Genomic DNA, 14,760 nt, shown 5'->3' with positions numbered 1-14,760 from the left:
TTAAGCTATTGTGAGGCTAGAATAGCACTAACACAATAAAATTACCAGCAGCCCCTTTATTCATCCCCATCATGCTGTTGTAGACGCCTGATAGCTTAGATTTCAGGAACGTAGATTTAATCTGTTACAGTTCATTACTGATTCTATATAAAATATCAGTGAAGTTAAGCTCATCAGTTATGATCCATGATTGTGGCATAAAACCACCAGATTACTTTTTAATATCAGTCACACCGTCAATCTCATACGTCAAAATGTTAAGAAGCCAAAAAACACATCAGTTTTCTTATTCATTTCTTTAATGAATCATCCGCATTGTTTATGCGTCTGCGATAGTAACTTCAACCTCTACACCAGGTTCGATGCTGATGGAGGTGATCTGCTTGACGATTTCAGAGGGGCTGTGCAGATCGATCAGGCGCTTGTGGATCCTCATCTGGAAGCGATCCCATGTTTTGGATCCCTCACCACAGGGGGTCTTCCTGGTGGTGATACGCAGAGTCTGGGGCAAAACAGAGACAAGAATTTAGCTTGATCCAAAGTGAAGACCCTGAATAAACAGGTAGTATACCTCAATCTGACTGTACTGTTCCTGTGTGGCACAGAGGTCGTATTAAAACTGTTTAAAAATTAAGAGCATGTGTTACTTGCATGTTTTGTAAAGAAGTTTAACTATCTTCTGAGAGTGTAAATTGTACACAGTTCCTCCTTTCTGCTCTGTTTAAGCCTGAGCTTTAACAAATACATTGTGAGTCTTCAAATACACAAGTGTGTAGAATAAACTATTTTAGCATTGTGCACTCTGGATTTTTGACATACAAGACAGATCTCAGTTGTTTATAATTAGCAACAAAGGATTTTAAGACAGATGTGAAAAGCGGCTACAAAACATACAGAAAATGGGAGAGATTGAAGAGCTTATTTATTTCATGTCTACATGTCAAACATCTTTATTCTCCACTGCACAAGTGTCCAGTGGTTCTTATGTTGGGTGCAGAACGCTCTTAAATTTGAATACACAAAATGTAAACCTAAAAAGGCACATGTGTTGTAGCCTTGCATTAGAGTAAATGTGTCTGGCCAGTGTCCTTCAGTACCTTGGTTGGCATACGGACAGGTCCTTTCACCTTCAGGTTCTTTTCCTTAGCACCACGGATCAAGTCTGCGCAGACTGAGGGTGACAAAACAAATTCAAAGTTGAGATGCCACAAAACATCAAATCACTACATGATATCTATATAAGCATAGCTCAGAATAGCGTATACAGTCGTCACGAATTATCACGATGGTAATTATTATCCTCATTGCTCAGGTCCATTATTCATTCCCTACATTTAATATTTTAAGCTTAATTACCCTTCTCCAGAGACTTGACGTTGCGGCTGGTGAGGGTGATGCGGATGCGGTGGATGGCAACCTCAGCCTCCACAGGTGCCTTACCAGTGTCCTTGAAAGCCTGTTTGGGCAGAGAAAAAAGTTATCAAAACTGTGGATCACTCTCTGAACACCCAGTGTGAGGAGTAATGGTATCTTGTGTACATAAAGATGCTGATGAGCAAAGTAGTTTTACAATTTAACTTAACATTAATTCTGTTCACTTACGTAGTGACGTGAACGTAGCACCGGCAAAAGAGCACGTGGTGCCAATTTTGAAATAAACAATTAAAAGACGCTTTGTAGGTCTCAGGTTGTCCATTAAAAACTGGGTTTAAAATAAGGGAGATTCTCACGATTTCTGCGAACTAGCGTTTGTCTCGATGCTCGTTTAAAGTCGTGGTTTAAGTAGGATGAGTTGTGTTCTTGTCACTGACAACTTCAAACAGACCTTAATGTCAAACATTAAACTAATATTAGTATTACAATTCGTTGTAAACACCTCGATTCTACCGTTTAGATGACCTATTAGCATGAGAACAAGACACTGAATTTTCACCTTCAATAATATACATCTGGTGCATTGTTCAGTTTGCCGAATAGTAGAGTTCGCTCTAAAGACTCACATGATACAGTATCGTGTGTGGACTGGAGCGACAACAGTAACATTACACATAACATAACTCAACAGTCGGCTTTGTGAACAGGTTGCGGCAGGACACACTTCCCGCGACTGTAGCTACCAGTGCTAACGTTAGCTTCGACACTCCGTAGAATTCTTAGTAGAAAAATCGCATATAAGACGATAATATTGCCATTTAAAAGGTTTCACAGGACACAACCACGTATTTGTATGAAAACCACGTACCATTGTGATTACTCCTGGCCGACTTATTCGGAAGAAAATGAAACGAACAGCGGTGAGCCAGGAACGAGGACTACCAGCGTGGTCAACTCTTCAGCAAAAGAACGAGGTGAGGCCAGAGCCTTGCTTTGTACGGTCCATCCGGGTTACTGTGTCTTCTTCTTTTGTTTAACATGAACCGTGAACCACAGCGACACTTACCGGTGGCCACACCACGCTGTAGGTTCTCACTACCCTCAAATCCAATGATACTGACACATCCGGTTCGTGCGATAAAAATAAAAATGTAAGAAAAGTGAAAACAGGAAAAAGGAATTGAGCAATTTTCATCATTTATTCATTTGATTGTGTAATTTTGGTTGATGTTTTGATGACCAGTTCTGTCATGTAATCACAGACATAGGCCGAATAGTACTGAACATACTATGCACTACATACTCCCTCACTGCAAGGGAAAGCTAGCCACTCAACAAAATCAAAACTGTTTGCTGTCCTGGCTCTTAAATGGTGGAACGGGCTGTATTGTGTTTTAAAACAGACACATGACCGGTACTACAGCATCTAGCGTTTAAAAAGTCAGAGTTTAAAAACACGGAGGCTTTTGTTTTAAAAGGTGACAGCGGAAGTTGAGTGCTGTGCTGTGATTTGTGAACGAGTAACGGAACCGGGGCTGTGCCGGTACAACAGGTCGCCACTGTTTGTTTTATAGGAGCAAGTTTTTGCAGAAAGTTTCATGAAGTGTGTCAGAGAAGAAGAAACGGAAGAAAAGGAAGAATAAGAGGAAGAAGAAGGATAAAGAGAAGATGAAGGACGGTCATGCTCCCGGAGACTAAACTTTATTTCACCGTGCGTCATGATTTCTAAACACAGGCCGCCGCAGACTGACAGGAGAAACTTTACTAAAACCAAAATAACTTTTAATGGAGACGGAATAACGCCGCAGATGAAGAGATGAATTTCGGTGTTGCCGCCGATTCCCTGCTGCTTTTCCGTGCCTGCGATGAGGGTGACTACGAGACGGCCCGGGGCATCCTGGAGCCAGGAGCCCCGAAAGAGTCCGGGCGGCAGAGCAGGCTGCGGTCCGAAGCGGGCTCGGAATGCTGCGGCGCCGCGGACATGTTGTCTCTGGTGCCGGTGGACTGCACGGACGAGGAGGGCAACACCGCCCTGCAGTTCGCCGCGGCCAGCGGACACGAGAACCTGGTCCGGTTCTTGCTGCGGAAGGGAGCCTCGGTAGACAGCCGCAACAACTACGGCTGGACCCCGCTGATGCAGGCTGCCAGGTAGGTGGAACTCTTCATTGTGTTCTGAAGCAAGGGTCACACCGGTCACACCAAAGTCCATTAAAAATCTGCTAAATTTAGTTGTTTTTCTAAATGTTTTTCCCAGGGCTGGAGAAAAAAGGATTTTACAATAAGGTTCATGGTTAAACTGTAAAATATCAAGCAATATCTTATAAATTGCCATATTCTTGATATGTGCATCGGCTGATAGAGTGCATTTTACTACCTAATATCGGTATCGCATCAGCCCCACATATCGGTTGGGCCCCAACAACATTCATAACAAGGTTATGATTTGTGTTAATCAACTTCAACTAAGAGTCATTGCATTTTCATTACCCTAGAATAATAACTTAACATTTACATCAGGAGCCGATACTCTTCTAGAGTCCAACATGTTGCACCTCCTAGGATCTAGAAAGGTTTTTCCCATGCAGGGCTGTACCTGAATTTCATCAGTCATAGCATATTGGACTTTTCAATACAAATGGTCAACAATTGGTGCCTTTTTTTCATATTGACTGTCAAACGAATTATTTCAACTGCCAGATTCTTAACCCCCTTAGAGAATAAAAATCGAATGCATGATGAAACATCTTAATCTGGGTGGAAACTAGATATTTAAGTTCCCCTCCCTCTCTTATTCTCCTGTGTCTCTTTTCTCCTGCCAGGTTTGGTCACTTGACTGTTGCACACATCCTGCTGGAGAATGGAGCTGAGATCAACGGACGGAACAGGCTGGGTGCGAGTGTCCTGACTATGGCCGCCCGTGGGGGACATACTCACGTAATCAAACTACTCCTGGAGAGTGGGGCCTATGTGGACGACTATGATCATCTGGCTGTCACTGCAGAGGCGGTTTCCAATGGCAACAACAACAACAGCTGCAGGTTTGGGCTGTTTTTTAGGAGCCCACACTTAGAATAAAGCAGAATTCAGTTTAGAGGTTGAGATTAGAATTACATCTTAAGTCTTGTACTGGTCTGAATCCTTTTTCCACAGTGCGGCTGGTTTTGGAGGGGAGGGTTGTCCTGAAGGAGGAAGTTGCAGAGAATTCATGGACATCACAGCCTTGATGGTGGCGTGTCAATTTGGCCACGAGGCCACGGTGCGCCTGCTGCTAGAGTGGGGCTCTGATGTCAACTTTTCCCAGAAGACCACTGGCTGGGGACCACTCATGGTGGGAACCCTCAGTGGGAAGGTGAGGCTAATGACAAATGGTTGGTTGGAGAAAGCAAAAGATGAAATGGACAATATGTTTAATTTACTTAGAATAGGATCGCCGTACGTTTTGACCTTACTCATAACAAAGTAACAGCAAAAGTCTGGATGGAGTAATATCTTGGCACTGTATATGAATCTAACTTCTGTAGAAGAAAACAATAAAGTCGTGTCTGTTTTGAAGGTGGTTGTAGCTCAGCAGTTGGTGGAACGTGGAGCTGACCCAGATCGAATCAATGTTCTGTCTAAAACGGCATTTGAACTGGCCATGCAGCTGAAACAGAGAGACATCAAGGCCTATCTGGACTCCATCACCACTGTCCGACCACAGACAGGTAGGACCTCACTCCCCAGCATGTTCATGATGAAACACAGTATTGTCAAAGCGTGCTACTGTACTTGGTTTACAGTGCAAATATAATTATATAGAGTGTATGAAAAAGGCAGCATTGTGTTGACGAATGACTACACTATAAAAACATACTATACCATACTACATGGTGGTATTTATGATCATAGAAATGAATAATTAAAAGGAAAAAAAAACTGAATAAAATTTAAGAAAATAAATACAATAAAATAAGACTTTATCAAAAGCCAGGCTAAAGAGAGAGGTTTAAAGCTTGAGTTTAAAGATCTCAACCCTTCCAGCTGTCATCAGGTCGTCAGGTAGAGTTTTCCAGTGGCTTGGGGCATAAAAATTAAAAGCTGCCTCACCAAAGGATTTTGTTTTGCACTTTGGAACAGCTAACAGACTCATACCAGAGGACCTGAGGAGCAGTACTGGTTCACTGTGAACAGACATAAATGCTGGTGCAAGACCGTTTAACAAGAAGTGTTGCTCTGTCTCTACCTCTTATCTGTGTGCTGCCACAGTTAGAGTTTAGGAGTCTTGCATTGCAGTTAACACTGAAGTGAGAGAAAATCCAACAGTCTCTCTGTCTTTGATGTTCAAAAGCTCTTCTCAGCAGAGGATTTAGGACAGTTTAATTGCAGCGCCATGTGCAGGATCTTTAAAAATGCTCTTTTTTTCTTGTGTTCTTTCTCTGTTTAAAAGTAGTGATTATTGTTTCTGTACTTAACCCCCCCATAAACACACACACACACACACACACACACACACACACACACACACACACACACACACACACACACACACACACACACACACACACACACACACACATACACACACATTGATGGTGCTGAGCCAAGTGGAGTCTTGGCCAGTAGAACTGTTGTTTCAAATGATGTCAGACCGCTCTTCTCCTCTCAGTCTTCGCTCATTTCTTCACAGATGACGAGAGAAGAAGACCAGATGTGTTCAGTGCCCTGAAGTTGGGTAAGTTAAATTACATTCATGTCCTATCTAGCAATGGTAAAGCAAATGATTATAAAAAATTCCTGGACTCGCCCCTTTATTTGGATCAGCACCAAATGTACAAGGGCTGAAAAAAGACTACCCCTATGAAACCACATTTATATCTGCTGGATCTGGATTTTTATTTTGATCTGCACCAAACTGCAAACACATAGATATCACTCCCCTAAATATGGGACAAGATCCATAAATGATTCCCTGGGGAATCTGTGAAAATGGCAGAAAACACCATATCTCACAATGTTAAAAGAAATTATGAAAAAATTCCTGGATCTGCCTTTTTTTCCAGATCCGTGCCAAAATTGAATTAGTTCCTCTATGTCCCACCCTTCCATCAAGTTTTGTGGAAATCTGTTCTGGAGTTTTTGCATAATCCTGCTGAGTGAACATAGCCTCCTTGGCAGAGATAAAAAACAAAATTCCAAGAAAACGGCATTTTGGCTGAGGACATTGACAAGAAAACACAGTCAAGTCCATATATTTGTATAGATACTAATCATATGTATGTTCTATGTTAACTCAGGGAATTCCCAGCTAGTCAAAGAGATCTTGGAGGAGGATCCTACTCAGGTGAATTCATCCAGCCAGGAGGGAGCGTCACCTCTGATGATGGCAGCGGTGAGCGGCCAGTTAGAAGTAGTCCAGCTGATGGTGGAGAAAAATGCTGACATAGACAAACAAGACGGTGTCCATGGGTGGACTGCACTAATGCAGGCCACCTATCACGGGTAAGACAAGGCAAATGAGGGATAATGGTGATAACCTGTTTTTCACATTTTAATTAAAATAGTAAATTGATCATTTAATGGCTCACTATTTAGTAAAAACAGGGAATTTGATTGGATATGTAATTAGATTTTGTACTTGCGTACATTCTCTCCTCTCTTCCTCCTTCCTTCCTACAGTAACAAAGACATAGTCAAGTACCTGCTGAGTCAAGGCGCTGACGTCAACCTTCGAGCTAAGAATGGATACACAGCCTTTGATTTGGTTATGCTGTTGAATGACCCAGGTACCCACACTATCATTGCTCTGTTCTTCGGTGCTTCAGGAAAATGTTGAAATAAACAAAAAAAAATCTTTCTGAATTTGATATCTGATATTTGATTTTGAATCAGAGAAATTTTTTAAATGAAAAATACCAAATACCTTCTCAAATGTGAATATTTGTATTAGTAAATTAATTTGAACTCAAGGCCCATTTGCTAACTTTCTCAAAAGCTTTCAACCACATCTCATGATCTTCCATTGTCTTGAATATTAGTATTTTATATTAGTGTTTCTTAATAGTACTGTAAATGATTATCTGACTGATAATTTCAGCTTGGGCTATGAAAAGTTGTGATGGAGGTTTTTCAAACCAAATTATTAAAGCATTAATTTGAGAAAATAAATCATAATGATAAGAATCATTAGCTGCAGCCCAAATAATTTGTCCCAAATTTCACTCAACTAACTCAATCATCACTGTTGTGGCATTTGATTGAAAAGCTGTTGTTTCAATGGGGACTTCAACACAATTCACTCATTAAAAAGGACAACCAGAAAGCTGAAATCATTTTCTAATGTGTTATTAAAGTTATGACGGATTTGTCTTTATTGTTACAAACATGGAAGGAAACACTTGACACAATCTCTGCTGTGTAGTTTCCATGGCGTTTGATTATCACACACTGAATCCTTTTTTTCTTCTCTGTGTCGACTCTGGATTTTCTCAGACACGGAGCTGGTGCGTCTGTTAGCATCAGTGTGTATGCAAGTCGATAAAGACAAGTCGAAACACCGTGGCAGAGCCTTAGTGACTCGCTCCAAAAGTCGGCAGTCCCTCAACAACGTCCCTGTGCCACCTGATGACAAGGGAGGCCTTAAGGTAAAAGACACATCCTGTTACTTAAATATTCTGTGCATTTGTTAACGCTGTAAATTAAAAATCATCATTAAAAGGTATAGAAACCATATATACGTGATGCTTACATGTTTGACTGCACCCTCTTACAGTCCTGGTGGAGTAGGATGTCAAATAGGTTCCGGCGGCTCAAGTTGACTCACACCCTGAGGCACGGCCTATCGTCCAATCGCCTGGCTCCATTCCCAGACGATGCTGAAAGTTCACTGGATGCAACAATGAAGGCGAGTAGAAAACCTGGTGCCGTGACTAACGGGGCGCTAGCACCAACTCCAGCCCTGGGAGGAAACGACGTCAGCACAGCCTGGGCTGTCAAGAGCAAAGATACTGGTGAGCCATCGTGGTAACGTCAATCTGTTAAACATTAATGACGCCAGATGTTTAGTGTAAATGTAGTTTTGCATATGTACATGATCCATGTAGTGTACATAATAGGACATGCAAGAGAGAATGTGTAAATGTGCTTTATGATCCCTTTTCCAGGTCTTTGCAGGTCATCCTCAGAGAAGGAGGACTTCCTTATAACCACACTGGTAGGAATATTTATTTTTAAGTATGTTTCATTGTAGATTTCATCAAACTTCTTTAACAAAATAAATTACCTTATAGAACCTCAGAAAGTTAGAGAGCTTAGCTGGACTTGTTTCATATTTTTATGGCGTTTTGTGTCGTAGAATACAGTTGAAATTAATCAACTAAGTCTGAAGTTGACTTAGCCTGAGACAAATATTAGCCAAGCAGGACCCCGACACTGATTCTTTTTTTGTGTCCGTACCCAGGTTTTCCCCTGATTACAGGCAGGTTAAGTGAAACAAATCAAGTAGATAGCCCAGCCAATGTGACAGAACCTGACCGGAACCTGAATATCATTAAAAAAATCTATCTTCGGTTCTATCTTCTAAATCTATCTTGCAGTATTCATCGTTCCATAAATTCTGACCAGGGACCCTGCCTGGCCCACCTCTGGCCTGGTTACTGGTTATAGATTTACTGGACGGAGAGGTTTAGGAAGAATGTTGCCAAATTTTCGAGTGTAGATTGATGTGCAAAAATGCTGTCTAAATACTTCCTGAAGCCACTGTATATATAGATTATGTATGGGGTTTAGTGTTAGGATTGTTACTTTTATACAATATGCATATTATTTTAACAGGTGCTGTATGAATAAAGATTATTCTTATAATGTGTTTTCTATCTCCTGTAGTTGAGAAGTGGTGCGCCTTTGACCCGTCTGCCCAATGACAAGCTGAAAGCTGTGATCCCTCCCTTCCTGCCTCCATCTAACTTCGAGCCGTGGAACTCGGACCGTTCACGTCTCCTCAGGGAGGGAAAGACTGAAGCGCCACGCCTGCCCATGCCGCCCCAAAGGAAACTAAACAGCAGTGGAAACTCAGATATCGTGAGTGTTTGTATGTGATGGACTGGAGCTGGTGAAACCCCTCTCTGCATTTCGTCATCATTTGCTATCATCTCCTCCTCTTTCCTTTATTTATTAGACGTCTATCAGTCGTGTGGTTAGCAGGTCCATGAAGTTTCCCAGCATCCCAAAGGGGCCCTCCTCCTCCTCTCCTTCTAACTCTGGTCACTACCACTCCCCCCACTCCTCCGGTGGCTCCAATGGAGTGGCAGGGCTCAACCGGGACTCTCACAACCGTTCAGGTTCAAACAAACACAAATCAACTGCAAAACAAAACACAGCCATTATCTGCAAGCATAAAATCTAAGTATCGTATATTAACTAAAATATTATCCTTACTCTGACTTCCTCCATCCACCAGGGGGCAGTGCAGACAGTGTTCTCTCCCAGATAGCAGCCCAAAGGAAGAGAGCAGCTGGCCTTATAGATGTGAAGGTCCAAGCTCCAGAGAAACAGCACAGCCAGTCACAGAGCCAACCCCCACTGCCAGCCCCAGCACCTGGCCTGCCACTGCCTGATATCAGCCTCCCTGACATCCAAACTCACACAAGCCTGGTCGCCTCCGACATCCACTCAAGAAGGGTTTGTGTTGTGTTTCCTTACTGATATCACTGTGACAAGTGTGTAGGAAAGCCAAAGTTAACATGTCATTGAAATGGTGTTACTGTCCTCCTTTGTTACTTTGTAGAAGATGGAGTTGAAGAAGAGACCTCAGTCAGGGAATTCCTCCACCTCCAAGAGCACGTCCCCCACCTTGACACCGTCTCCTTCCCCAACGCCAAAGGCTCCTACTGGGCAGGGAGACTCTCTGTCCTCAGCCTCTTCCCATCCTCGCTCCAAGAGCAGTGGAGGCTCCAGCAGTGGGACCATCACTGATGAAGGTAACAACACAGTGAATGCAGGGTTATTCTGGAATTATTGTGTGATAGGAGGGAGACCAATAGATGTTGATAATCCACTAGGGGTGGACGGTACACCTGTGTCATAGTCCTCACCAGTGTATTAGTGCACCACGACATGGATTGTACAATATTTTCATCACCGTCATACATCAATAGCCTAATCATAAAAAATAAAGCATTTTATTTTCCTCAAATGCTCAGTTGTGGTTTGAATACTTGTCCTTATACAGTATATCTTTGTAGCAAATGAAAATGCCCCTTCATGAAAGAGAACAGCCCCACTGATCAAATAAAGCATAAACATTAAATCTTAAAGAGTGTCAGAACCAGGCCGTGACACAGAGGCGGGCACAGGAGAGGAAATACTTTTTCCACTAAAGGAGGAACCTCATTTGAGTGCGGCTCAGGTCGCATTTTTCTGTCTGAACCTTAATTAAGCCCGACCCGAACTTCAATGGTAGGCATTTAATTGTTTATGTCCGCACGCGACTCAAGCCTGATGCAGTGAATGCAAGCTGCAATGAGTTTGTGTTACCCTGTCCCAGACATGCATGGTTATTGCATGTTTTCACAGATTACAGACAAGTGCAGTAAAAACATTCAAGTAATAGATAGTTCAGCCAATGTAACAGAACCCGACCCAAACCTGAATATCAGTTCAAAATGTGTGTACACATCTCACCTGGTCCCAATGGGCTCGAATCGGGTATCCACACTCTATTATGCAAGCTTTGTCACTGTGTCATCACAGCAAAAGATGGAAACACAAGCAACCTGTTCCACTTTAAAAAAACTCATGTCCATGAATTTGAGGAAGCGACCCGCACCGGATCCAAAAACCAACGTGTGAGCAACCAGCACCAGTGGAGCATGTCCCAAAGCCACACTGTGTCACTCTTGGCATCGTTTACCACTTCCACACTTTAACGACAAAACCAGTTACAGAAAGAAAAATATAAAAAGGTGAAAAATTCTGTTATTAATTCTAGGTCGTATCACCCACCCCCTCAACATAGGGGTCAATAAAGACCAAAAATAATTTAGTGGAAATAGAAAAACTATTTTCTTGTGCTGTATGTGCTTAATTATTTCTGCCAGTCTTTGTTATTGACAACTTGATGATTCCAAGGGTTGCTCGTTTATAAGTTACATCAATGTAAAATACAGTCTAACTTAGTTGGTTAGACTTTTAATGCAACTTTATTTTCTTATTATAAGAACGCCTCAATCATATCTCTTTACATCTACACTTCTATCTATAGTTAAAAGACAAAATACTGAGATGCATTTTTTTGAGCCATATGGCCCAGTTCGACCAGACACACACAAAAAGTCTACCGGCCACATGTGCCAAGTTTTTAGCACTTGCATCACATCATAGATTAATTTTGTCTTTGTTTTTTTGGGAAAAACAGATGAGCTGTCAAGTATCTTGAAGAAACTGTCCCTGGAGAAATACCAACCCATATTTGAGGAACAGGAGGTATTCTTTATTTTGTGTCCAAAACATTTCCCTTCAACTATAAAGTCTGTTTTCCTCCTTTGTTATAGTAGAGTTTGAGTTTTTAGTTGTCAGTGCGAAGGGAAGTGTTTTCCCCTGACTGCATCACTGAACAGTGTCCATCGGTACTGCATGGAACGGAGTATACCAGAGTTATACTCGTGTTAAATGTTTAATTCATCGCATGTTTCATATAATCTTTTGACCCTTGTTCTTCTTTTCCCTCCTTCTAGGTGGACATGGAGGCGTTCTTGACTCTGACAGATGGCGACCTGAAGGAGCTGGGCATTAAAACAGACGGACCCAGACAACAGATCTTGGCAGCCATATCAGAGCTCAATGCTGGAAAGGTTCATTTAGTTCAAAATAGAATATACTGCTATGCTATGTGTTTTACTTGCAGTGGTGTTTCCAGTGCTCTCCAGTGCTCTCTCTCATCTGAATGTATGGTCTTTCCACTTCAGTTTTTTCTTCCAACATTGTCTTGTAGCAAACTGTTTAGCCAGCAGAGACAGATCGAGTTATTTTAAGCAAACAACTTACATGGATACTTTATAAACAGACACTTTATTTCCTTCAAGAATGTCATATTTTCCTACAAAAAGCTGTGTATATTTGTTGGCTGTCACCAGGGTCGAGAGAGGCAGATTCTTCAGGAGACCATCCATAACTTCCAGTCGTCCTTTGGTAGCAGTGCCAGTAACCCGAGACAACCAGGTGAACCACGCTGTGAGTGTCAAATGTTAACACTACGTTTTGCACTCTGCTGCACTGAAGTGAGTACATGCAAAGACGACATCATAATCTCTCCCTCTACCTCTTTATCTTCTTCTCTCTCTCTGCTTGTCTTTATCAGCTCCAACAGGTTGGATGAGGCACCAAGTTCGTTCCTCCAGCAAGAGGTAGCCAGCAGCCCTGATACCCGTCAGGGAGTTCACCAAAGGTACTTAAAAATAAGAGTGACGTTGCTGCTGACGCATAACCAAGGGGAAAATAAAATGGAGTTTCCTGGACGACGGTGTCTCAGACCACTAGAGGACACTACAACAACGACCAAGCAGGCCCTGATACTCTGCCTTTACAGGACCTCGCAGAAACCAAACTACCTTAATGTTTTCCTCTTGGATCTTAAAGCAGGAGCGGTGTGACGCAGGGCTGGCTGAGTCCAGCACCCTGCCTCGGTTGGACAAAGCGCGCCATGTGTGGCAAATTGTTTGCCATAATGAGTCGGTTGTCTCATCGAGTGCTAAAGCAGCACACAAGTTATATGGAGAGGTTACAGAGCAGTAAGTGTGAGCCTGGAGAGTTTGTTTTTATCTTATCTGAGAAAATGTGAGAGATCCAGCATATGTATTGTAAAAGTGGTAAATCAGGTGAAAGAGAGATTATGAGTTTGATATGTATTATTACCTAGTAATAATGTGACTGTCGACCAATTTAAATGACTGAAAAGCTGCAGAAGGAGTAAAACTAATGAAGAAAGTTAAAGGGACATAAGCCAAACTATATTTTTAATCATCCTGTCTTTTCGACTGCTTTTTTGTTGTTTTCTTAATTTGTCTTGAATTCACGGACCACTGCGTAAACAGAGGATTTTCAGTCAAGACTGTGCTGTTATGATGTAATAAGTAAATGTTTTTTTTACTGTTTAAGATCCTGTTGGACTTGAGATGAGAAGATATTGGCAAAAACATTTTTGGGAGCATTTTACAATTACATTTTTTTTTTGGGAAGAGGTACATTAAGCAAAAGTTTCCACTGAGCCTGTTCTATGTTTGTGCATCTGGCTCCAGCATTTAAAAGACGTTAGATCCATATTCAGACAGATGGAGCCGCTATATCAGGTACTTACGATCCATGTCTTAAATCCAAATGATGGGCTGTGATGAAGGTCAGGATGGGTCGGTTAAATATCAGATGACAGCATATCCTGTTTAGTCATGTAGTGTGTCAGGAAAACATGAATAAACACACTGTGCTCCTTTTTAAGGGACTCTTGATGATGACTTGAATCACAAAACAGAAATGAAATGTGTGTCAAAAGTAAAAAATGCAAAATGAAACAAATTGAACTGAAACAGAATTTATTCAATAGGGTTCAATAGTTGGTCCAGCTCTGTTTGTAGTAAAATGATACAGTATGTAAAAACAAAACCCATAATGTAAAACCATCTGTATGCCACAAGATGGCAGCGACCTTCTCTTGATGCAATAAATGACCACAGTGAAACTGTCGCGCTGTAGTGAACACTTTAAGACCCTGCTCTGCATATGTTCAGACTAAGGGCTCTCCTTCAGTGTGGCAGTCACATTAAAGTGAAGAAATATGACTTTGTTCTCTGGTTAATGATTTATTTTTATCTTTTGCAGTAAAACTCAGTCTGAATTATGTATATACACTCAGGAGTTTTGCTGCTAAAGCCTCAATTCTTCTGGTGCGATCAGTAGAGTACGTCTGTAATTTTAATATGGATCTATCTGAGCAACTTTGCCAGTTTGTTGACTCAGCGATACTTCGTTTTTGCATTACCATCATGCTGAATTGCCACATGTAGCCACAATGTAAATAGGCTAAATATAATACAACAAGGCTGTAGTCTCCATGTCACAAATTGGTCGGCTGGATATTGGATACTGGCTTTCCTGCCACAAAATCCTGCTCGTACCAACACGTATAAAACTTGGATTTCAGCAGATGAAGGTGAGAAGGGCCTCTTTGTGTCTGACTGTTCATGTTTGCTGAGAAACACACAGTTTGAACCTGGACCTGATTAATGCTTTTAGGGATTCTCAGTAGCAAATGACGTTTCAAACATGTTTGTTTTTGTTTGTTGAAGCTACTGTCACCATGTGAGCAAGAGCAGCTGAAAAATGTGTTGGTTTGCAATGACTGCGATTGCCTCAAACCAC

At 41.8% G+C, this 14,760-nt stretch overlaps 2 protein-coding genes and 1 non-coding gene across 3 annotated transcripts; 1 reads left to right on the top strand and 2 right to left on the bottom strand.

The window, feature by feature from the left end:
* Window positions 1–277: 277 nt before the first annotated feature.
* rps20 (ribosomal protein S20) lies at window positions 278–2,429 on the bottom strand. Its single transcript, XM_034573177.1, has 4 exons — window positions 2,243–2,429; window positions 1,357–1,456; window positions 1,098–1,171; window positions 278–502 (listed from the first exon to the last, which is right to left on the bottom strand). Exons 1-4 carry the CDS (start codon window positions 2,243–2,245, stop codon window positions 320–322), a joined length of 360 nt encoding a protein of 119 aa, XP_034429068.1. The 5' UTR covers window positions 2,246–2,429; the 3' UTR covers window positions 278–319.
* Window positions 1,243–1,310, bottom strand: LOC117754344. The gene has a single exon (XR_004612406.1). It is a non-coding gene; the product is annotated as a small nucleolar RNA U54 (small nucleolar RNA).
* Window positions 2,430–2,887: 458 nt separating the features above from the next.
* On the top strand, window positions 2,888–14,177 carry LOC117754312 (ankyrin repeat and SAM domain-containing protein 6-like). The gene is given in 20 exon segments (XM_034573178.1): window positions 2,888–3,522; window positions 4,194–4,412; window positions 4,525–4,723; window positions 4,928–5,078; window positions 6,041–6,085; window positions 6,648–6,852; window positions 7,030–7,136; window positions 7,843–7,994; window positions 8,123–8,360; window positions 8,514–8,563; window positions 9,235–9,429; window positions 9,527–9,689; window positions 9,809–9,882; window positions 9,885–9,959; window positions 9,999–10,040; window positions 10,136–10,328; window positions 11,765–11,832; window positions 12,084–12,200; window positions 12,483–12,579; window positions 12,707–14,177. Coding segments are annotated over 20 exon segments (2,772 nt in total). The 5' UTR covers window positions 2,888–3,190; the 3' UTR covers window positions 12,757–14,177.
* The last annotated feature ends 583 nt before the right edge of the window (window positions 14,178–14,760 follow it).

Source organism: Hippoglossus hippoglossus, chromosome 20 (assembly GCF_009819705.1).
Source record: "Hippoglossus hippoglossus isolate fHipHip1 chromosome 20, fHipHip1.pri, whole genome shotgun sequence".
In the NCBI taxonomy this organism is placed as follows: domain Eukaryota; kingdom Metazoa; phylum Chordata; class Actinopteri; order Pleuronectiformes; family Pleuronectidae; genus Hippoglossus; species Hippoglossus hippoglossus.
The sequence above is the reverse complement of the archived record's forward strand: the minus strand, read 5'-3'. Positions and strand labels throughout refer to the sequence as shown.